Source organism: Amblyraja radiata, chromosome 7 (assembly GCF_010909765.2).
Source record: "Amblyraja radiata isolate CabotCenter1 chromosome 7, sAmbRad1.1.pri, whole genome shotgun sequence".
Lineage (NCBI taxonomy): Eukaryota > Metazoa > Chordata > Chondrichthyes > Rajiformes > Rajidae > Amblyraja > Amblyraja radiata.
Genome location: NC_045962.1, coordinates 57564010 through 57587901, shown reverse-complemented (window position 1 = coordinate 57587901; position 23892 = coordinate 57564010). Strand labels below are relative to the sequence as shown.

The following is a 23892-nucleotide window of genomic DNA, read 5'->3' as shown; positions in this document are numbered from 1 at the left end:
TGCCGTGACTTGCGTCACAACGGGAACCCATCAGCCGAGCCTGCGCAGTTGGGGGCTTTGGGTGAGTGGTGGAATATTGTGTATAGAGGAACTGTAACCACGTGATTTTTTTCTATTACATTACAAATCTCAAATTTGTCCTGGGGCAAATAAATAAATGATGGGTGTTTGTCTCAAACATTATGGAGGGCACTGTATCTTCAGGCCAGTACACTTTCCATTGTGTGGTGATACTCAAGAAGGGATAAATTCTGAATGCATCTGGCACGTCAAAACTGGGCATTCAAGAAACATTGTAAATCAACAGCTGCACAAATGTATACAAGCAGTGCAGAAAGTGAAAACAGCAGCAACACTATACGTGATTAAAATGAGGTGGTAACCTGAAGCTGTAATGCAGGACAATGTGGATCCTGCGCAGACCTAATGAATCCCACAATCACCAGATTAAATCAAAACTATGTGGTTTTGCCACAACTGGTGGAGGGTGAATTAGATAACAGGAAGCAATAGGTCCAAGAAAAGACCCTTCCTCAAAGTCAGGGACAAGTAAGGGGTACAAAAGGCTGAAGGGTTCACAACCATCTTCAGTGAGTAGTGCCAAGTAGATGATCATCTTTCTAATATTCTTCCTAATATTCCTGTATCAAAGTAGCCAGTCTTCAGTCAATTCAATTCGCTCATCATGGCATCAAGAAGTACTTGAGGTTATTGGGGCCAAAGTCACATCCTAGAACTAGATGCACCTTCAGCCAAATTATTTCAGTACAATTGCAACACTGACATCAACTCGATAAAGTAAACAATTACTTGCGTAGGTCCAGTTTACAAAATCAATACCATTTAACTTCAGACCGCATCACAGCCTTGGTTCAAAGACCAAAAAGCTGAATTCTTCAGAAGAATTCGTAAAGGATAGCAGCAAAGACTCCAGGAAGTGCTAGAATTGGAAAATGATTGCACAAATGTTTACTTTTCAATTAGATTGCAGGAAACAAAAAGGCTCCTGTCACATAACAGAGTATCTTTAAATTCCTAAAGGCAGTAGCATAAATAATTTGTATAACTAAATTCAAATTGATTAACCAAGAAAATCACTCAAATTCAGGTCAATTTGCATTATTTTTATTGCACGACAGATTTCTTTACATCGAAACAATGGCTTGCTCAACTCATAATTGACACTGAAACAAAATCTGACAAAATTACATGATACAAAAACAAGTAAATGAAATGCAAATGGCTCCATGCACCCATTCTTTTGTTTTTAGGTGTTAGAAAGGCCATCATTGGTGAATTCAATCAGGAAATCCCCATTGTCCTCAATTTGTTCAATAACATTTCATTCTTACGGCACTCCTGTAGATTTAAAAAAAATCAAACATTTAGGGTTCAGCTGATAGATGCAATATTCGTCTGCAAGGAAATAAACCATGAAAAATATTCAAATCCAATTTGTTTGTGTTCATCTGCAAAAATGATTGGCAATGCAAGTTCCACAATTGCCAAAATTAATTCCCTTACTTTTGGTCGAACCAACCAATTATATTCATGACAAGTCTCCTTTCTTTGCTCTCCATGCTTGAGCTCCATCTTCAGTCACTCTTAACTTCCTCCATCCACATCAGTACAATGCCGGAGTTTACTCCACATAAATCTGATAGCGCTGACATGCTTTACTCTCAGTGAGAAAAAGTTAAACGAGGAGATGAATGGTGGGGGATGCAGTAAGTATTCTGGTAATGAACAAAAATTATAATGTTGCAAACGAAAGTACAGAAGCAAAAAACAGACAAAAAGGATGGGACATGCGTGGAATACTATTATGTGCTGTGCCAAATTTAACTTCTCATTGATTTTACATTAAAGCATTATGATTTCACATAATAAAAGTTACTCGAATGGTTCTCTAATTATATTGCAAATTTATGCAAATAGAATGTTATTGAAGATTTGATAAAATATGTTTATATTTCCCTTATGTTCTAGTTGCTCTTTAAATACTCAGCCACTCAATAATGAATATTTCAATGCTGCTTCCAGTTGGTACAAGAAAAATTATTTTAACCACAGAACCACCCTAGAAACATGTTTACTAATCTACAACTTGACAAAAATATAGTAAAGTAATAGTTTCTTGAACTATACCACTTAATTAAAATTTGATACGTCGTTCAGATTGATAGTAGGCCCTAAAGATATTCTCTAATCTCCATTCACTCAGGTGCGGAAATCGCTATGAAAACATGGGGGGAGGGGGGACACAATTTCTTGGTGGCCGCGCGCATGCGCGCACACACACACACACACACAGGCGAGACTTCAGCCATGGGCCCTGTGGACGGTAACATCGGGAGCTGACCTGGTTGGTGACCGACTCAGAACTCCAGCTTCGTCCGCCCCGAATCGTGGGGCTTGAAACTGCCCGTTCGCGGGGCCTTTCATCACCTGGCACGGCTTAAAACCGGCCAGCGTGGGTTTCAATATCGGGAGCCTCGATCTCCTCGATGCAGCAATTTGATTTTAAGCCATGCCGGGTGATGAAAGGCCCCGTGAACGGGCCGATTCAGCCCTTAGAAAGCGTCTGATACCCGCTTGAATCTTTCAAAAGCTACAATGTGATAAATAACACTTAAACAAATAAAACTGAAGCAAATAAAGACAAACAGAACCAACCTTGGAGGGCGGAGAGAGAGATGGGAAAAAATACTAAATAACGTGAGTGACCGTGAATGAGGGACTTACCTGCAAGCCAGTCAGGAAACCCTTTCGACCGGAGCCCTTAATGACCTGCCCCGTTTAAATCCGATATCAGTTTAAATCTTTCCCATCCATCAATACATCCAATTAGTTCAAATGGTAATTGTACCCGCATCAGACAGCTTTAAGAAATTCTCAGACAGCTTTAAGAAATTCTCCGTGAATACCTTCAGTAATACTTGGTCAAAACACAACTGGTGACTCATCATGTTAATACGATGTTAATAGAGACAATTAACAAGCACTTAACAGTGACACCCCCACTGTCTCGCGGAAAGTGGAGATTTAAATATTTTTTTTGTCACCGAATTTCAAAATCCGGATTACAAAGCATGGGGGGGGGGGGTAGAATTGTCCGCCACCTCTCAAAACATGGGAGGGACGTGTGTCCCCCATTCCCCCCCCCCCCCCCACGAGATTTCCGCCCAAGCATTCACTCCCCACTACTTAAATTTTCTATAAAATTACAACTTAATTTGATTTATTTTGTATAAGCTAAAATAATATAATACCTCTTTAAATTCTTTGACAGTTTTGAAGTACAATCGTTGTTTCTCCAGCACTTCAAGATACTCATCATTCAGCTGATCACGTCTCATTTTATTTTCTTGCTTTTTCTTCTCCAGCTAGTTTTTGTGGAATTGGAGGAGAGGGGAGGGAGGGGTTGCGTAGGGCGTTGTTGGAAAGGAGGGTCAGAGAGAGAAGGTGGCCAACAAAAAACATTTTTTTATAGCCATGAATATATAGCTAGTTATAAAAAGGACATTACATTTAAAGTACATTTGTTAGCTGCAAAAGTAAGAAAATAAATAAATATCCACTAAGATAGGTGGGGTTGCGGGTAATGAAGTAGAGTTTCAAAGTCTACAGAGAGATTTATGCCAGTTGGAAGAGTGGGCTGAAAGATGGCAGATGGAGTTTAATGCTGATAAGTGTGAGGTGCTACATCTTGGCAGGACAAATCAAAATAGGACGTACATGGTAAATGGTAGGGAATTGAAGAATGTAGGTGAACAGAGGGATCTGGGAATAACTGTGCACAGTTCCCTGAAAGTGGAATCTCATGTAGATAGGGTGGTAAAGAAAGCTTTTGGTGTGCTGGCCTTTATAAATCAGAGCATTGAGTATAGAAGTTGGGATGTAATGTTAAAATTGTACAAGGCATTGGTGAGGCCAATTCTGGAGTATGGTGTACAATTTTGGTCGCCTAATTATAGGAAGGATGTCAACAAAATAGAGAGAGTACAGAGGAGATTTACTAGAATGTTGCCTGGGTTTCAGCAACTAAGTTACAGAGAAAGGTTGAACAAGTTAGGGCTTTATTCTTTGGAGCGCAGAAGGTTAAGGGGGGACTTGATAGAGGTTTTTAAAATGATGAGAGGGATAGACAGAGTTGACGTGGAAAAGCTTTTCCCACTGAGAGTAGGGAAGATTCAAACAAGGGGACATGACTTGAAGAATTAAGGGACTGAAGTTTAGGGGTAACATGAGGGGGAACTTCTTTACTCAGAGAGTGGTAGCTGTGTGGAATGAGCTTCCAGTGAAGGTGGTGGAGGCAGGTTCGTTTTTATCATTTAAAAATAAATTGGATAGTTATATGGATGGGAAAGGAATGGAGGGTTATGGTCTGAGCGCAGGTATATGGGACTAGGGGAGATTATGTGTTCGGCACGGACTAGAAGGGTCGAGATGGCCTGTTTCCGTGCTGTAATTGTTATATGGTTATATGGTTATATTATAAAGCAAATCTTTCATAGCTAATTTACTATGAACAATAAAGGCTATCTAATCTAATCTAATCTAATGAACAATAAATAAATTTAAAGTACAGCCCGCATACACATGTAGAAATGTTATTGGCACATTTAATTCAACATTCTCCTCAAGAGTCAAGAGTGCTTTATCATCATATGTCCCAAAACGGGGCAATATAATTATTACTTGCAGCAACACAACTGGTATGTAAAGATAGTACATGGCGCTTTGTAAACTGAGATATGTAAACTAGTATATCAGCTGTTGCTCTTCCACCAAAATCATAAAAAATGGTTAAATATTCCATTTAAAAAAAGACACACAATGCTAAAGTGACTCTGCGAGTCAGGCACTATCCCTTGAGAACATGGATAGATAACATTTCATGTTGGGAGAAAGCAAGGTGCCAACCCAAAACATCATCTATCCATGTGCAAGTAGGAACTGCAGATGCTGGTTTAAACCGAAGATAGACACAAAAAACTGGAGTAACTCAGCGGGACAGGCTGCATCTCTTGGGAAAGGAATGGGTGATGTTTTGGGTCGAGACCCTTCTTCAGAGACCTGGTCTGAAGAAGGATCTCGACCCAAAACGTCACCCATTCCTTCTCTCCAGAGATGCTGCCTGTCCTGCTGAGATACTCCAGCTTTTTGAGCACATCACCTATCCATGTTCTCTAGAGATGCTGCCTGACCCTCTGAGTTATTCCAGCACTTTGTGTCTTTTTTGTAAACCAGTACCTGCAGTTCTTCGTTTAAACATTCAATTTGTCATCTGTGAAACCTTATGTGCAAATCAGCTGCTTGAGATTAGCAATGACACTTAATTGATGACAGAACTTTGAGCAACTGATATCTTTTATAATTTGTTTCACCACTGTCAACTTGAGTATTCAAAATAGACCCTCAAGTTATAAAACTGGAAAAAAGTGTACTTCATATTAATTTCCATCTTTTTTGGATTAGATGTTAGCTTTAAATGTGAAAGAATGTTTGAAGAAAATATAGATTCCCCCCACTATTCTAAATTAATAACCATTCAACCTCAACCAACTGTATATCAAAAAAATATTTCTAGTTAGCTCCATCCTTTCTTAGAACGTTTCTCAATTAAGTCTCCAATTTACTATCATTACCATTTTCTACCTAGAATTCTTCTTTTACTCTCAAAATGTCATTGATCAGTAGTTAATCACATTGCCAAGTAGAATGTATTTGAAATCAATTGCACTCTTACCTTCATGCGATTCTGCTTAATACCTTCTACAATCTGTTCCATCTGACGCAAAAACTGTTCTCGAGTAGCTGGGGATGCCATTGCCCTGAAATGCAAGTTTAATTAAAAATGTGTACAATGATCAAATGATTAAAATGCTCATATCTACAAATACTTGTAGAAACTCAATGCAATAGATGGTTGATAATTGTTGAGAAAAAATGTAAAATACCCTAATCTACATCACAAATTAAGGGAGATTGTGCTAATTGTCAGTTTAATAATTTAATGCTTCAAAATTAACAGATTCTAATTAAAGGACACTGTGAGCACACCTGCACCAATGAATTTTCATTATACTGATCTTGTGTATTTTGCTTATGCATAATGAGAAAGATAAATGAGGAAAAACTGCAAGATACAGTGCCCTCCATAATGTTTGGGACAAAGACCGATCATTTATTTATTTGCCTATGTACTCGACAATTTGAGACTTGTAATAGAAAAAAATCACTTGTGGTTAAAGTGCACATTGCCAGATTTTATTAAAGGCCATTTTTATACATTTTGGTTTCACCATGTAGAAATTACAGCAGTGTTTATACATATTCCCCCATTTCAGGGCACCATATTATTTGTGACACATGGCTTCACATGTGTTTGTAATTGCTCTGGTGTGTTTCATTGCCTCCTTAATGCAGGTATAAGAGAGTGCCAGTCTTTCCATCATCTTTGGAGACCTTTTGTTGCTGTTTATCAACACGAGGACCAAAGTAGTGCCAATGAAAGTTAAAGAAGCCATTATGAGACTGAGAAACAAGAATAAAACCGTTAGAGACTATTAGAAGAATTCTCTCTATAATAAAGAAAAATCTCTAAACACCTGTCCGACAGATCAGAAACACTCTTCGGGAGTCAGGTGTGGATTTGTCAATGACCACAGAAGACTTCATGAACAGAAATACAGAGGTTACACTGCAAGATGCAAACCACTGGTTAGCCACCAAAACAGGATGGCCAGGTTACAGTTTGCCAAGAAGTACTTAAAAGAGCAACCACAGTTCTGGAAAAACATCTTGTGGACAGATGAGATGAAGATTAACATATCAAGAGTGATGGCAAGAGCAAAGTAGGGAGGAGAGAAGGAACTGCCCAAGATCCAAAGCATTTCACCTCACCTGTGAAACACTATGGTGGGGGTGTTACAGCCTGGGCATGTATGGCTGCTGAAGGTACTGGCTCACTTATCTTCATTGATGATACAACTGCTGATGGTAGTAGCATAATGAATTCTGAAGTGTATAGATACATTCTATCTGCTCAAGTTCAAACAAATGCCTCAAAACTCATTGGCCGGCGGTTCATTCAACAGCAAGACAATGATCCCAAACATACTGCTAAAGCATCAAAGGAGTTTTTCAAAGCTAAAAAATGGTCAATTCTTGAGTGGCCAAGTCAATCACCCGATCTGAACCCAATTGAGCATGCCTTTTATATGCTGAAGAGAAAACTGAAGGGGACGAGCCCCCAAAACAAGCATAAGTTAAAGATGGTTGCAATACAGGCCTGGCAGAGCATCACCAGAGAAGACACCCAGCAACTGGTGATGTCCATGAATCGCAGACTTCAAGCAGTTATTACATGCAAAGGATATGCAACAAAATACTAAACATGACTACTTTCATTTACATAATAATAATAATAATAATAATATATCTTTTATTGTCATTGCACGTCAGTGCAACGAGATTTAGTGTGCAGCTCCACTGATGTACAAGATAGGTAAATAAATACAATACATAAATAAGCAAGCTGAATTGATTGACGTGACCATCTGAGGGAGACTGTCCAAAGGGAGTGGGTGGGGGGACACTCATTAGGGCCGGTTCAGAGCCGCTATAGCTCTTGGGATAAAACTGTTCCTGAGTCTAGAGGTTCGGGCGTAGAAGGCCTTGTAACGTCTGCCGGAGGGAAGTAGTTGAAACAGACCGTGGCAGGGGTGTGATGAGTCCTTATGGATGCTGAGGGTCTTCCTGAGGCACCGCGTGTGGTAGATGCCCTCCAAGGCTGGTAGCTCTGTCCCGATGATCCGCTGCGCTCTGTTGACGACGCGCTGAAGAGCTCTCCTCTCCGCCTCCGTGCAGCTGAGATACCACACAGAGATGCCATACGTTAGTATGCTCTCTGTGGTGCAGCGGTAGAACGTTGTCAGCAGCTGTTGGGGCAGACCAGTCCTTTTTAATGTCCTCAGGAAGAACAGTCGTTGCTGTGCCTTCTTGACCAGCGCGGCGGTGTTTGTGGACCATGTGAGGTCTTCTGAAATGTGAGTGCCCAGAAACTTAAAGCTGGACACTCTCTCCACACTTTCCCCGTAAATGGAGATTGGGGCGTATTCTCCAGAATGGGACCTCCTGAAGTCAATAATCAGCTCCTTGGTCTTGGAGGTGTTTAGTGCCAAGTTGTTATTGGCGCACCAGTCCGCCAGGTTCTGCACCTCCGCTCTGTAGTTTGTTTCATCACCGTTGGTGATCAGCCCAATCACTGTTGTGTCGTCTGCAAACTTCACGATGGTGTTGGTGTCGAATGCAGGGACACAGTCGTGAGTGAAGAGGGAGTAGAGCATGGGGCTTAGTACACAACCCTGTGGTGTGCCGGTGCTCAGGGCGATGGTGGAGGACAGGTGCGGGCCCAGTCTCACTGCCTGCGGTCGTTCCGTGAGAAAGTTCAGGATCCAAGCGCATATCGGTGAGCTGAGGCCTAGCTGGTGGAGTTTGGTGGTGAGCTTGGTGGGGATGACCGTATTGAATGCAGAGCTATAGTCAATGAAGCGCATCCTCATATACGTGCCCTGTCTGTCCAGGTGATTCAGGACAGTGTGAAGGGCCAGAGAGATGGCATCCTCTGTCGATCTATTTGCCCTGTATGCAAATTGATGGGAGACATTGCTGTGTCCCAAACATTATGGTGCCCTAAAATGGGGGGGGGGGGGGGGGGGGGGGGGGGGGGAGACTATGTATAAACACTGCCGTAATTTCTACATGGTGAAAACAAAATGTATTAAAAAAATCTGACAATGTGCACTTTAACCACATGTGATTTTTTCTATTACAAATCTCAAATTGTCGATGTTAGGCGCTTCCCCCCCCCCCCTGGTGAATGCTATGTACTTACCTTTCTCTGTTTCTCTCCCGAGTACAGGCCTCGTGGCTGTGAGTCTGGAATCAAGGGGTTAAAGGCTCCTGTACCCGATTGGCCAAGCTGCATCAGGTGACGGGTGACTCATCTGAAGCTTAAATACCAGAGTTTCCCAGGATTCTCTCTCTTTCTTCGTAGACCCTGACTTGTGAGCAGCCTGCTGGTGTGAGCTGAGGAAGGCCTGGCCACATGGCATAGAACTTTGTGTACTTTCACCATTCCTTGTTAACAAATATTGAATTGGGACGGATAAGGGCTGACCTTAGTGTTTTCGTGTATTTTGTTTCAGGGTTATATCTCTTTAGGCAGGTTTTAGAGTCTCCGGTTCGACGGTCCATTACATGGCTGGCTGGAGCACTGTTTAATTGTTTGTTAGTCCATCCATATCCCTGACTGGGTTGTTTAAATCAGGTTTGGGTTTTGTGTTCCATTGAATAATTAAAAGATTTTTGAACTTGAACCTGGTTTTTGAATTATGTTACGCGGCTCTGAAGTACCTGCATTCGGGAGTCGTAACAGTCGAGTACAGAGGCAAATAAATAAAGGATGGATGTTTTTTCCCCCAAACATTATGGAGGGTACTGTATTCATGAACAATGCAGTTGAGTATTCCTCTCCTGGCATAAATGTAACTGTTCCATGTAACTTGCATGATACTCACTGTTGAAAATTATCATGAATTGAATTCAACAGGTTAACCTAGGAAGTAAGAAAACCGATTGAGTCCTTTTGACATATATTGCTTTAGCATTGTGTCATTTATTACTTTTGAAACATTTAAACCAATCCAAATCTTGCAATCTTAAAATTAGATAATGAACACCATAACATGCAATAAAGACATTATAGCCAAACCTACCAAGACAATGATCAGGAAACCCATATCTTTTTCTTGTACTTATATGAAGTGTGAGGATAATTGTGTCTGAACATTCAGACGTGTCTTGTCATTTAGTGTCCTTACATTGGAAATACATAATTCCATGGAGCCACTTGTCCAACATAAAAGTTAACAGTATTGTAGCTATTAAAATTGTATTGAATCCCCTATTAATTTTGTTATTTTAAGCAAATTCTCCCATAAAGTTTAAAATAATTTGAGAGGGAAGTTACTGAAATGCAAACATCTGCACGCATTATGGAATTGGGGCAGAAGCTAGTTGATTCTAAAGAAAACCAATTTAAAAATGTGTATACATGTAACCTCCTTGCGACTTTAATAACGCACCTGCCAGACCACAGAGGGAGTGCACTTATGGGGCTGTCCCACTTGGGCGACCTGATTTGCGAGTTCTGGTGAGTTTGCCCTCGACTCATACTCGCAGCATGGTCGACACGAGGCCGTAGGAGGTCTTTGTAACTCTCCTTCATGCTCGAGAGTAGTCCCCGTGTACTGGAGGCCTCAGCTAGGTCGCAGCGTATTTTTCAACATGTTGAAAAATGTCCGCGAGCAAAAAAAGGTCGCCATGGAAAAAAAAAAAAATACTTTTTTTACGTGTAGGTTTAATTGTAGTAGGTCCGCATGTTAGTTATAGGTAATCGATGGTAGTCGAGGGTAGTCGTAGATAGTCTTCATCATAGTCGAAGGGAGGCCAAAGGAGGTTGTCTTCACTCTCCACTATTCGGTGTCCAATTTTCCCGAAGTTAGTCGTAGCTAGTCTTCAACATAGTCGAAGGAGGTCTTCTACAAAGGAGGACATTTTTTTCAAACTCTCCTAAACTCGCCAATTAGGTCGCCTAAGTGGGACAGCCCCTTAGCTTTGGAAACTGACAAGGTGTAGAGGTCCACTCGTTGCGTAAACACTCCGTTTAATAATTAACCTATACAGCCCCGTCGCTCATGCGCGCATCAAGTTAATATTTGACTATTACCGTGCCGTCGCTCGTGAGCACACACGAGTTAAACTCCAACCACCAAATCCTTTCTTGTCCAACCCCACGACGGCCCGCCCCCCTGACCGCGTGATTGGTCGGCCCAAATCAAGCCGGGTCCATGAGAGAATTCGAGCCCAACCAACGACGGTTCAATACCAAAATGGCTCAGCCACATGACCCAGAACCGGAGTAATGGAAACGGTTAGGCTCACGAGTGAGGCGGCCTGATCTTGTGTAAGCGTCTCCTGCGTTCGGGATCGCAGCTGGCAGAGTTGAGGGCGGGTGTGGTCAAGATGGTGGACGCCCTCTAAAGCGGGGCAGTGCCACTTGCATTGGTTGATTAATGTCCAAGTGTGCCGGCTTAAGACGGTCCACAGAGACAGTCTCGTGTCTGCCGCCCATGTTGATGACAAAAGTCGTGGTGCCGTGTCCCTCGTAAGGCCTTTGCAGTGGCGTACGGTGGGAATCGCGGCAAAGGAAGGCGTACTGGCAGTCCTGGGGGCGGGTGGGATGTACGTGGTGGTGAGTCCGGGATGTTGGGACTGGCGTGAGTGTGCCCACCTTCTCCCAGAGGCACATCCGCATGGTCGTGGGCAGTTCCTGATGTCCATGTGTCGCCGAGATGAAGTCTCCTGCGACCGTAAGCGGGCGCTGTACACCAGCTCAGCCGAGGAAATTGTCAGGTCCTCTTTTGAGGCAGCGCATATGCCCAGCAGGACCCATGGTAACTCGTCCATCCAGTCTGAGCCCGTGAGCTGTGCGTTTAGGGATGCCTTCAGGTGCCGATGAAAATGCTCCAAGAGGCAGTTTGCTTGCGGATGGTAGGCCGTAGTGTGATTCAGCTGACCGCCAAGCAGCCGGGCCATTGTTGACCACAAATCAGAGGTAAACTGCGCACCTCTGTAGGAGGAGATATCCACCGGCACACCAAAGCAGGCGATCTAGTGGGCAGTGAGGGCACATGCATACGTCACAGTGGAGGTATCCGAGAGCGGGACGGCTTCCGGCTATCTCGTGAATCGGTCCTTGATGGTGAAAAGGTGGGTGACACCTGTGGATGGGGGCAGCAGTCGAACGATGTTGACGTGGATGTGGTCGAAACACCGGTGTGGCAGGGCAAAATTCTGCAGCGGCACTTTGATGTGTCGCTGAATCTTTGAGGTTTGACAAGGGATGCACGCCCTGGTCCAGTTGCCGACCTGTTTGTGCAACATGTGCCACATGAACTTGGCTGCCACCAGTGCCGTTGTTGCCTGGGTGGATGGGAGAGCCAGACCATGAACCATATCGAAAATCCGGCTGCGCCAGGCTGCGGGGATGATGGGTCTTTGCTGTCCGGTAGACACGTCGCAAAGATGTGGTGTCAGCGGGCCCGAATCATACGTCCTCCACGGCCGGGTAGTCGAAACCTGGGACCAAAGCATGGATGGCATTGATGACGGTGCGGGACAACGCATCTGCGACCCAATTACACTTGCCTGCGATGTGCTGGAGGTGTAGGCCAAGTGACGCTGCTGCCGGGATGACCAGGAATCAGACACCTTGGCAAAGGCAAACTTGAGTTGCTTGTCATCCCTGTGAAACCCCTGCCCTCAAGGAAGTAGCGGAAATGCCGGATGGCCAGGTAGAGCGCGAGGAGCTCCAGGCATCCGTAGGAACTCAAAGAGCCTGAACGGGGTGATGAGAGCCGTCTTGGGGATGTCGTCCTGGTGGACTGGAATCTGATGGTAGCCATGTACCAGGTCGATTTAGGAAAAAACCCTTGGCGCCGTCCAGACTGGCCGTGAAGTCCTGGATCCGAGGGACAGGTTACCAGTTGGCCGTTGTGACGTCATTGGGAAGGCAGTAGTCCCCACTGGGTCTTCAGACCCCAGACGCTTTGGGGACCATGTGAAGCGGGATGCCCACGGGCTGTCTGAGCGGCGCACTATGCCCATTTCCTCCATCCTGCGAAATTTGTCTTTGGCCAGTTGGTGCTTCTGGCTTGCCGCAGTAGCGACTATTGGCGGCCGGCCGAGGCGTTTCCTGGATGCGTGCAGGTTGGTCGGCATCGGCGGGCCTCGGAACCCCACCTTTGGTGGTAGTAGCATCACATACATTTGCCGGCGTCGCTCGTGGCCGGCCTCACTGCTGTGCCTTTGGTAGAAGCTGGGACCGGCCGCTTGACCCGACGCCACCTGGCTGATGGTGGCGCCACCCTGCTGTTTCGCCTGCCACAGCACATCAGCACAGGCAGCCAGCTATCGGGTGTTGGTGAAATCGGCATCCGCGAGGAGCAGGCGAATGTCATCAGGCATCTGCTCGAGAAAAACCTGTTTGAACAGGATGCAGGTCTTGTGTCCGTCCATCAAAGCGTGCATTTCATTCATAAGCACGGACGGCTTGCGGTCGCCTAGGCCATCCATGTGCAGGAGTCTGGCTGCCCTGTCGCGGCGGCTGAGACCGAAAGTGCGCAAGAGGAGCATTTTGAGGCCCTCGCACTTGCCGTCGGCTGGTGACTGGCGAAGGTAATCGATTAGGCGCCCGGCGGTGTCCTGGTCCATGGCACTGACCACATAGTAGTATTTGGTGGCATCGGCAGTGATCTGGCAATGTGGAACTAGGCTTCAGCCTGTTCAAACCACAAGCAGGGCTGTGATGTCCAGAAAGTGGGCAGTTTGATCAAAACTGCGTTCTGCTGATCTGGGTTGTCGGCTGCAAACATGATAAAATCCAAAATAGGACATTTTGGATCGTTGGGGTCACCACTGTAGAGGTCCACGTATTGTGTAAACACCATTTAATAATTAACCGCTACAGCCCCGTCGCTCACGAACGTATCAAGTTAATATGTAACTATTCCCGTGCCGTCGCTCGTGAGCACACACGGGTTAAACTACAACCGCCAAATCCTTTGTTCTCTAACCCCACGACGGCCCGCTCCTCTGACCGCGTAATTGGTCGGCCCAGATCATGCCCGGCCCACGCGAGAGTTCTAGCCCGACCAACGACAGTTCAATACCAAAATGGCTCAGCCCGCCACAAAGGCTTCTATTGACATTGCAACATTGTTTATCAATCACTAATATTCATTAATACATGAAGATTTTCAAAACCAGCAATGGGACATTTCGATAACTGCACAGAGGAAGATAATTTTATATTAAAATCGTTAGTTTCTGCTTAACAAGAAACAAAAATAAAGTTTCTGGACAGTTCTCAGGAACGGAAGCCTAATATAACCCCGGGACTACCCATATCCTTTTCTGAAGGACAAACTCAAAATATAAATAACTCTTCAATTAGCAGGTTTGACTGATATTTTGCTCAGTCCATCCTTTGTTTTTATTTCCATGGTTCATCATGTGTATTTATTTATATTTTAATAGTCATAGCTTTGGATGAACGTATTTGCCACAATTGTTTTAACTTATCAGTGACTGAGAATACAATGCAATGGGTTTCTGTTTTCCTTACCTCTTTTTCCAAGTACACCTTTTTATCATCAAGTGTATTATAAAGAGTGAAAAATTGTTTTGTTTCCTTGTGAGTTGCTGCAACTGCAACAAAACATATGGATACCAGAAAGAATTTAAAATCTAATTCGGGCAAATCCTTATCTATGTTTCAAATGTTTCACTGCAAAATATAATACACGTGGAATCCTTCAAAATAATCATTGGATTGTTTCACTAATTTAAATATAGAAAGTAATTTGAAATACTTATTCAGGTATGAATTTGGGTAAAATCCAGTTTAAAAGTAATAAAGCATGCACAAGATTTAGTCACACTGACAACTGTGACCCAATTGGCAGCAATCATGTCTTGGAGTCAGCTGGAGCCATATTCAAATTTTACTCAAGAGATTTGTATACAAAATTCTTAGCCAACACTCCAGTGTATTGGTTGATTGAGAAGCCATAATTTGGCTGAGACATTAAACAAAGATCACATTTCCAGATCGCTGTTAAAAAAAAACCCACAGCACCATCTTGACAAGCAGGGGGGGGGGGGGGGGTGGCCCCAGTGTATTACCCAATGCTTATACTTCAAGTATCAAGAGGCAGATTATCCAATCATTATTATGGTACTGTGGAGTATGCAGTGTTCAAATTTCCAGTGCATCTCTTATATTACACCGGTGAGTGTAGTTTAACTACCATCCCACTGGCTTTTAAATGATTTGGGTGATTCTGAGGGGGGACTCAAATAGCCTCACAAGTACAAGATGACCCAATTCTAAAACATGTAAAAAACTGAAAATTGAAAACACAAGTTGTTTTCAATTTTTATTAGCAAAATTAGGTTATTTTCCCATTTTCCCCTACTCTTAGTTATTGTATTTTATTTCACACACATATTATATTATATATCATATATATTTAATAATGGACCTATAGCTGTTCTGCAGAGCAAATTTTGTGAAGAAAAAAGAAAATTAGATCAAATACATACCTTGATTGTAGAGCTCAACAAATCGTCTCTGATATTGGGTCAATTCTGCCCTGCTTGGTACTTCATCAATTTTTCGTTGCAAAACAGCAATTTCTCTATTTCGTCGAGCCTGTATGCAAATGAACTATGATTTACCTTATTTTCAAACTGTTAATTTAATAGGCTATCCCACATAGCAAAACAGCATTGATGTTATAATGTGATTCTATAATTTGAATCAGTAATTTTAAGTTCAACATTGATAACTGACCACATTTAACCGAGGTAATCCTGGTTCAGTTTAATTTATTAAACCCCAAGAATGCAAATGCAGATTTTTTTTTTCAAATATACATCCATAAACCTAAACCCTTTTTGCAACTCAAACTTCCAGGTATCATACAAGGTTAATATTTTTAATCAGGCAATGTGCATAAGAGCATTCAGGTGTCTCAGGACAAAGCAAATAGCTGGTCCAGATTAACCTATTATATTACCCAACTGAGCAAATCATTTACGTGGATGACACACTGAAGCATCCCACAGTAAACTGCTTAATTTTGGAAATAATATCACAAATCTAGGTCACTGGGGGCAAAAATCAAAAAGCACAGTGGCAGAGTGGTTAAATAATTGAATTAACATCCAGAAGCATGGATTATTTATTCAGAAAAATGTTCAAATCCCACCCTGAGAGCTAGAATGAAATAAAACTTGCAACAGTAACTAACAAACCACTGTACAGTTGTAAACACCCTAGTGGTTCATTGATGAAGACACAAGAAACTGCAGATGCCGGAATCTTGAACATAAAACAAAGTGGTGGATTAACTCAGCTCACTAATGAACTCGTGGGATGAAAGTGTGCTATCCTCACTCTAACTGGCCTGTATGTGACTCTAGATCTGTAGTTCATTCACTCTGCTCAGCAACAACTATGGATGGACATTAAGTATCTGCATTGTTAGTATACCAATGTCCAATGAACAAACCGTGGACAAGAAACATCTTTCTCACCCACAACTACAAGATTTTGCAATAAGGAAATAATAAACACGTGTAAAACTGGGTACTGTATTTGCCCTTGCACTTCAAAGTGATTCGCTAAATATAAAGCAAATTTGTACGAGGCCGCATTAGAGAATATACATAAGAATTATGAAATCTGTTGAGTGTACTCGAGGGAGGGCCAGAGTGGGATTCTTTTATTGATGTTTAAAGAGCATTTCATTGCGAATGCACAAAATTATGAGAGGCCTAGGTAGAGTATTAAGACCAATTCCACTTTTGGCAATATTAGTAATAGACACAAATTTGAGAACATTGGTAAAGTTTGAGTTAAAACTTCAGTGTTTTAAGATAGATGCACCAGAGAAGACTTTTCATTAACATGTGTGTTTGAGAATTAATAATCCAAAATATTCTTACCAACAAGAGTCGTATTTTCTGAAGCTTATCTCGATCTTCTTTATACTGTTGTTCTATTAATTCACCGTGTTCCTAGTGGAAGATAAAAAGTGGAACAATTTAAATAAACAGGCTTTGATAGATCATTCTCTCATACAGTATCCCAAAAACGCCTTAAAATAGTCTTATTATATTCAAACAAGTTACTTCATAATTACATGAAGTAGATCACTAATACACCAATTAAAAAGGCATTCATAAGAACTTGCACTTTTCTAGAACTAGTAGGGAAAGAAATTGAATTATTTAGGATTGCTCCTGTTGAATAACCAGCAGCATGACAGTTTAAATAACAGTTACAAACTGTACATTACTGTAGAAAATGACAATTCTTTTTAATTGGAGGACAAATGTGACAAAGACCATTATTAAAAAAAGGACTGATAAAGTAGCAATACCCTCAAGATCATGGGCCATGTTGATTTCAGTACTTATGTGCAAAAAATGAATGGAAAATTCAAACTGGGCATCTCCATTTTCTCAGGGTATTGCTACTTTATCAGTCCTTTCTCATGTTCATCATTACAAATCTACTTTGATATTAGAATGATTATTTATTGATTTATTAGCATATTTATGATAGTACAATGTACCTTTACTTCAGCTTCCTCATTCCCAGCTACACTCTTGAGGTTTTCAATATTCTGTTGCAATCGGGCCATCTCCTCCTGCAATAAGTAACTCAAAATATAATGTAAACTGTCTCAAATTAAGCTGTAAAATTCTTCAGCCTTTCCTGATTTTATTTTAGATTTCCAGCATCTGTAATTTTTTTATTTCCACAAAAAGAAATACTGGGTCGATATTGAATATGGCACTTGGGACTGGAATGGCAGACATAACCTAATTGGTTGGTCCTACTCGAATTAAACAACCTTAAAAAAAACAAGCTGGTTTATACTACAGAAAGACGAGGATTGTTTGATGTTGCTGGACAGAAAGTAGGAAGGAGTATATAATGATCTGACACGATGAAATTTTATGACTGCATGGATTCAGGAAGAGAAGGTTTATTGTTATCAATACTCAAACTTAAAAATCACACATTTAGAAAATAAGTTATACAGCAGAGGAATAAGCCATTTGGCCCATGGTATTCGTACCATCAAAAGCACCTATATAACTAATCCCATTTTCCTGCATATCCCTATCAGTAACCCAAGGCTCCACCACTGCCAATTCTCCTGCCAACCAACTCTACTCGAAGAAAGTTACACTGGTCAGATAACCTAAGGGTAACTCACACAGTGCAATACAAACAATGCAAATGTCACATACAGCACCAATGATCAAAATCAAATCTGGGTTTCAGAAGCCATGAAGCAGCACTACGAACTGACAATGTAAGAAACCTGTCACCCCATTTAATAATGATATACTGCTAAGCTAATCTTATCATTTTCTGGAAAAGTATACATAGTAATTTAAGTATAGTTAAGTTTAATAAAAATACGTTTCTGCTTTAGACTGCAAGTACCACAAGAACAAGCTACTTAAACTTTACAGAGTAATTGGGGTCAAATAATTCAGGATAAAGCACTCAATCTAGTACTACTTTGACAAAGCCATTAAAGACTTGCAGAATGGGGGCCAAGGGGGGGAGGGGGAGAAGAAGAAGGCATGGCAATGATATAAAATAAAAGGGAATTCTGCTTTTTTAAGGATAGAAATAGTAAGATTTACGCAATTTAGGCATGTTATTTTTGTGTCTTATCATTCTATAATCATACTGAAGTACATTCTTACCCTGCAATGATTCCTAAACTGTTGTTCTTGATCCTTTAGACCTTCATTCATTGTCACCAATTCTCTCAGCTTTTCTAGGATGCTATGTAATACAGGTGCTTGTATTAGAATCAGTGCAGAAATAAAAACTTGCAATAAATACAGAGGTCAGTAAATGTTGAAATAGGTCCTCTCGTTTACTATGAAAATGATGGATCCTACGAACACAACTTGGTATATAACATGCTGGAGTGAAAACTATTTTAACACAATACATTTATATAAAGCTGCGTAAAAAGAATTAAAACAGGGACAACTAAAGGAAAATATGCACAATATTAGAATTGATTAATAATTTGAGTTCATTTTTGATCTTTTTCTTATGATAATATTGTTTAAGATAATGAAACACAAATGCAAGTTGTTCCAAAAAAGTCAGATCACCGGGCAGTGATAATTTTGGAATATATATTTGTATTTATCATTTGTAGCAATGCAATCTTAATATATTAGATCAAATAGGGCCCAGTCAGGTATACTGTGCAGTAATGGATTTAGTACTCTTGAGCATTCTGTTTCTAAACAAAAAAAAAAGTCCCTTTAATAAAAAAGCACAAGTAGACTTAGAAATTTGATTTTTTATAGAATACAGATTGTGGAACAAAAAGGTAAACTTTACATTGTGAAAGGATGAAACAAATTAGACATTTCTCAGAGGGGGCTGCAATTGTTTTGACGGGAAAAACAAAATCAAGGCCCTTTCAACTTAATCTGCTAAATTTAGGATAGAAATTAGAACATTAGGATCAAACATTATATTTTCCCTAATAAACTTATGTATGCAAAATACTGGGACAGAGCATTTCAAGTTTTTTAAATGTTTTTTTTAAATAACAATCTTTAGGATCAAGGCTGATATCCATGAGAAGTAAAAACTACAATAAATGTGGCACCTAATACAAGATCTTACAAAAGGTCATCTTGCTGAAATGTTAATCCCTTCTTTTTTTGCTGTTGGTTGACTAACTTTTTATATTATCTTACTTCAAAATATTTTAGTATTATTGTACATTGTAACGGACAAAGCTGACTACCAGCCTTTGTTAAGCTTTCCCATGAATATAGAATAAAAAGTGAGGAAATGTTTCCTTTGAAGATTAAATGATTTGGTCTGAATGAACAAGTGGAGTGAATGCAAACTGCCATCAGCATTTCAAACTGTCATTGTAATCTAATTCTTAAACTTAGCCAAACTTTGTGTTTGAAGAACTAAAGATCTCACCTAATTGATTATTTCTCAGGTTTGAGCTTGATTCCATACGCTCCTTATACCTTTATTTTCTAGTAAGATAAATTCTGATGCCTGTATGAATTACAATGCTGGAAGGTTTGTTTAATGTTTTGATTTTCTAAGCCTCTCATTGTATTTCCATTTATTTGCAGAAGACATATGCAAGAAACATAACACAAAGCTACCGACAAGGCTTTTTATCTCTTTCAACTAGTTATTTTTCTATCTCTTAATTTTATTTTGACACTTTATTCCATTATTCCAATTTTATCAGACAAATTAATTATCCCAAAGGATACAACATTTTCAATTTAGTAATTTATTAAAGAACTAATATATCTGTTGATATCTTAAGGGTCTCAAATGCTGCCTTTCCAGTATTTGCAAAATCCAGAAGACTGAATTATATATATAGTCCAAATCCTATTTACCTGGAATCAGCTTCAGATTCCACAGCTTCGAGGTTCGCCAGTTCCTTATCCAGTTTCTGCCCATAATTCATAACCTGAAAATACAAAATCAAGCAAGATAATAAGAGCAAAATACTCTGAAAGTTGGAAGTACAGAAAGTCAACATTTCTATGCCCTTCTTGCCAAAGATAACAGAATCACTATGTTCTAGGCATGAAAGTAAACTACAAACTGGAGGCCATCTAATTAGTGTGTAGAAAAATAAATTTGATAGGGATATTAAAAGGTGACATTGTAAGCAAAAGCTAAATACTGCAGAAAGCAATCAGCAACTAGGCCTGCTCTGACATTCAGCAAGATCAAAGGTAATCATCTACCTCGCCACCATTTTCCTGCCCCATCTCCATATCCCAGTTCCTCCATCATCAGGAAACCTATTGCTCTCAATTGAATGCAATCAATGACATACCAGAATTTTCGTATCACTGAACTCACCTTCCCCCCAGTAGCATCATTTGAATTCCTCGCCTTCAAAACCCTTTCCTCCATGACAGTCATCCTCATTTACCGGCCACCTAAACCAAACCCCTCCTTCCTATCTGACTTCACTGAACTCCTCACACTTGCCTCATCCCTCTCCTCACGTCTGCTACTACTTGGTGACTTAAATATTCACATGGACTCCCCCACCTGCAAGCTCGCATCTGAATTCGCCTTTTTACTGGACAACTTCTCTCTCTCTCAGCACGTCACCTTTCCCACCCATGACAAAGGTCACATCCTTGATCTGGTCTGCTCCATAAATCAACCGGTACTCGACCTCCATCCTTGCCTCTTCCCCCTCTCTGATCATAAGCTTATACGGTTCACCATCCCTTCTCCGACACCTCGCCCCCGCTTCCTCCGAGAAATCACCTTCCGGAATCTAAAATCCATTGATCCCCTCCATCTCTCTGACCTGCTCTCCACCACTCTCCCACTGGACTCAACCCCCATCTCACCTGATGATCTCACAAACCATCTCAACTCCACCTTGTCTACCTCCCTCAACACTCTGGCCCCCCTCAAAACAAGAACCGTAACTTTCAACACATCCTCACCCTGGTACACACCTGCACTTCGTAAACTGAAACAGACTGGTCGCCAACTCGAACGACTAATAAAGAAATCATCTCTCACAGTCCACCTTGAAGCTTACAAACTCCACCTCACTGACTACAAAGATGCCCTCATTGCTGCAAAATCTGCCTACCTCTCCTCCATATTCACCGATCCCTGCCTAAACCACAGAACCCTCTTCTCCACAGTGGGCAACCTCCTCAAGCCTCGAGCCAACACTCTCCCTACCTCTACTCCGGATCTCTGCAACTCATTCCTCCACTTTTTCGCTGATAAAATCAGCACCATCTATCAATCTTTATCCCCTGTACCCGACTCCCCAGCATCTACTCCACCACCTACCACGGCCCCTCCTTTCAACATCTCCACTGACCTCCTTACCCCTCCTCCACACTGCTTCCTCTCCCAGTTTGACCTGGTCACCCCTATTGAAATCTCCAAACTCATCAGCTCTTCCAAACCCACCACCTGCTCCCTCGACCCTCTCCCCACTCCCCTGTTGAAGTCCTGCCTCCCCGTACTCTGCCCCTACCTCACTAATCTCTTCAACTCCTCATTGTCCCAAGGAATTGTCCCCTCCGCTTTCAAAACTGCTGCCGTTACACCAATCCTAAAGAAACCTGGTCTTGATCCCTCCTCTCTCATTAACTACCGCCCAATCTCAAACCTCCCCTTCCTTTCAAAAACCCTGGAGCGTATCGTTGCGTCGCAACTTCATTCCCACCTCCTTGCGTATAACCTACTTGAACCCCTCCAATCTGGCTTTCGCCCCCTCCATAGCACAGAAACTGCTCTCCTCAAAGTCCTCAACGACCTCCTCACCTCTGCTGACACTGGTTCCCTCAACATCCTCATCCTCCTCGACCTGAGCGCAGCCTTCGATACAGTGAACCATAACATCCTGCTCACCAGACTCAAGGACCTCGGCATTGAAGGCTCTGCACTCAGCTGGCTCCGTTCCTACCTTTCCAACAGATCCCACTTCATCTCTCTCCACAACCACACCTCTGCTACAGCCGCAGTCACTCAAGGCGTTCCCCAAGGCTCCGTACTCGGCCCCCTCCTCTTCATCATCTACATCCTCCCCCTTGGTCAGATACTCCGCCACTTCAATCTGGACTTCCACTGTTACGCTGATGACACCCAGATTTACCTTGGCACCAAATCCCCCCACAACCCCCCCCTCTCCCATATCAACTCCTGTTTGTCAGCTATAAAAACCTGGATGCAACATAATTTCCTCAAACTCAACAGCGATAAGACAGAATTCCTCCTCATAGGCTCCAAAGCCACACTCAGCAAAATCAATAACCCCACTCTCACCATCGACGGCACCACTGTCTCCCCATCTCCCCAGGCCCGCAACCTTGGCGTGATCTTTGATTCCACCCTCTCCCTTGAGCCTCACATCCGCCATGTCATTAAAACCTCCTTCTTTCATCTCCGCAACATCGCCAAACTCAGACCCTCTCTCACTCCGCCTGCTGCTGAAAGACTCATCCATGCCTTCATCTCCTCCCGACTGGACTATTGCAACTCACTTCTCCTTGGCATCAGCTCCACCTACATCAACCGACTCCAACTGGTCCAGAACGCAGCCGCCCGACTCATCACCCACACCAAATCCTGGCATCACATCACTCCAGTCCTCAAAAAACTTCACTGGCTTCCCATCTCCCACCGGATCACCTACAAAATCCTGGTCCTCACCTACAAAGCCCTCCACCATCTGGCCCCCACATATCTCATTGACCTCCTCTCCCCCTACCAACCCTCACGGTCCCTCAGATCCACATCAGCCGGTCTCCTCTCCATCCACAAGTCCAACCTCCGCAGTTTTGGGGACAGAGCCTTCTCCAGGGCAGCTCCCAGGCTCTGGAACTCCCTCCCCCAACTGATCCGCAATTCCGTGTCCCTCCCCATCTTCCAGTCCCGCCTCAAGACCCATCTCTTCACCTCTGCCTATCCTTAGCCCCACGTCCCCGTCCCTTTTCATCTGTGCATTAATTGCCTCATGCTGTGTTTTGTATTGAATTCTGTCTTTACTTTGTGTACTAGTCATGTCTCTACTATTTATTTCATTCCCCTTACATGTTTTTCCTATACATGCTCAATTTTTGTAAGGTGTCCTTGAGACTCTTGATAGGCGCCCATAAATAAAATGTATTATTATTATTATTATACTTCACAGCCCTCTTGGGTAGAGTCACCTCCCTTTTTTAGTAAAGATTTTTCTCATTTGTCCTGCAGAGCTTGGCTCCTTTTGAAACTGTGACCCTTTCAGGGGAAAACAGTCAGAGACACTCAGTGCTGAAACATGCCTGCGGCCCATCATATTCACACCAACCAGTGTGCACTCTTGCACCAATCCCATCTTCGGCTCTTGGCTTATTTCTTTCTGGGCCTAAGCCTGGACACTAGTTAAATGCTGCCAGTGAACCTGCTTCAACCACTCTCTTGATCATTGCACTGCAGGTACTCGCCACTCTTTGGGAGGAAAAGGACCCCTTCATATACCCTCTGAATCTCTTCTCTCATCATAAAAATAATGTCCTTTGTTTATCTCTGATGTAGGGAAAGGTTTCCTACAGTCGAGCCTATCTATGCTTCTCCTATATACCCCTTTGTATACCTCAGTTGTGTCCCCTCTTAATCACCTCCAC

The 23892-nt window shown here is 42.3% G+C and overlaps 1 protein-coding gene across 2 annotated transcripts in view; it reads right to left on the bottom strand.

Annotated features, from left to right (window-relative positions):
- Positions 1-1103: 1103 nt before the first annotated feature.
- Positions 1104-23892, bottom strand: part of ccdc93 (coiled-coil domain containing 93) — a 58326-nt gene continuing 35537 nt past the window's right edge. The window contains exons 14-23 of one of the 2 annotated variants that reach the window (XM_033024623.1): positions 20131-20204; positions 18430-18511; positions 17277-17351; positions 16645-16716; positions 15238-15346; positions 14258-14340; positions 9588-9625; positions 5753-5837; positions 3273-3386; positions 1104-1359 (exon numbers count right to left, since the gene is read on the bottom strand). In XM_033024623.1, coding sequence (XP_032880514.1) covers positions 1303-1359; positions 3273-3386; positions 5753-5837; positions 9588-9625; positions 14258-14340; positions 15238-15346; positions 16645-16716; positions 17277-17351; positions 18430-18511; positions 20131-20204 — 789 coding nt within the window. In that variant the 3' untranslated portion in view covers positions 1104-1302. The remainder of the gene's footprint in view (positions 1360-3272; positions 3387-5752; positions 5838-9587; positions 9626-14257; positions 14341-15237; positions 15347-16644; positions 16717-17276; positions 17352-18429; positions 18512-20130; positions 20205-23892) is intronic. The other variant, XR_004412629.1, reaches the window with a different exon arrangement.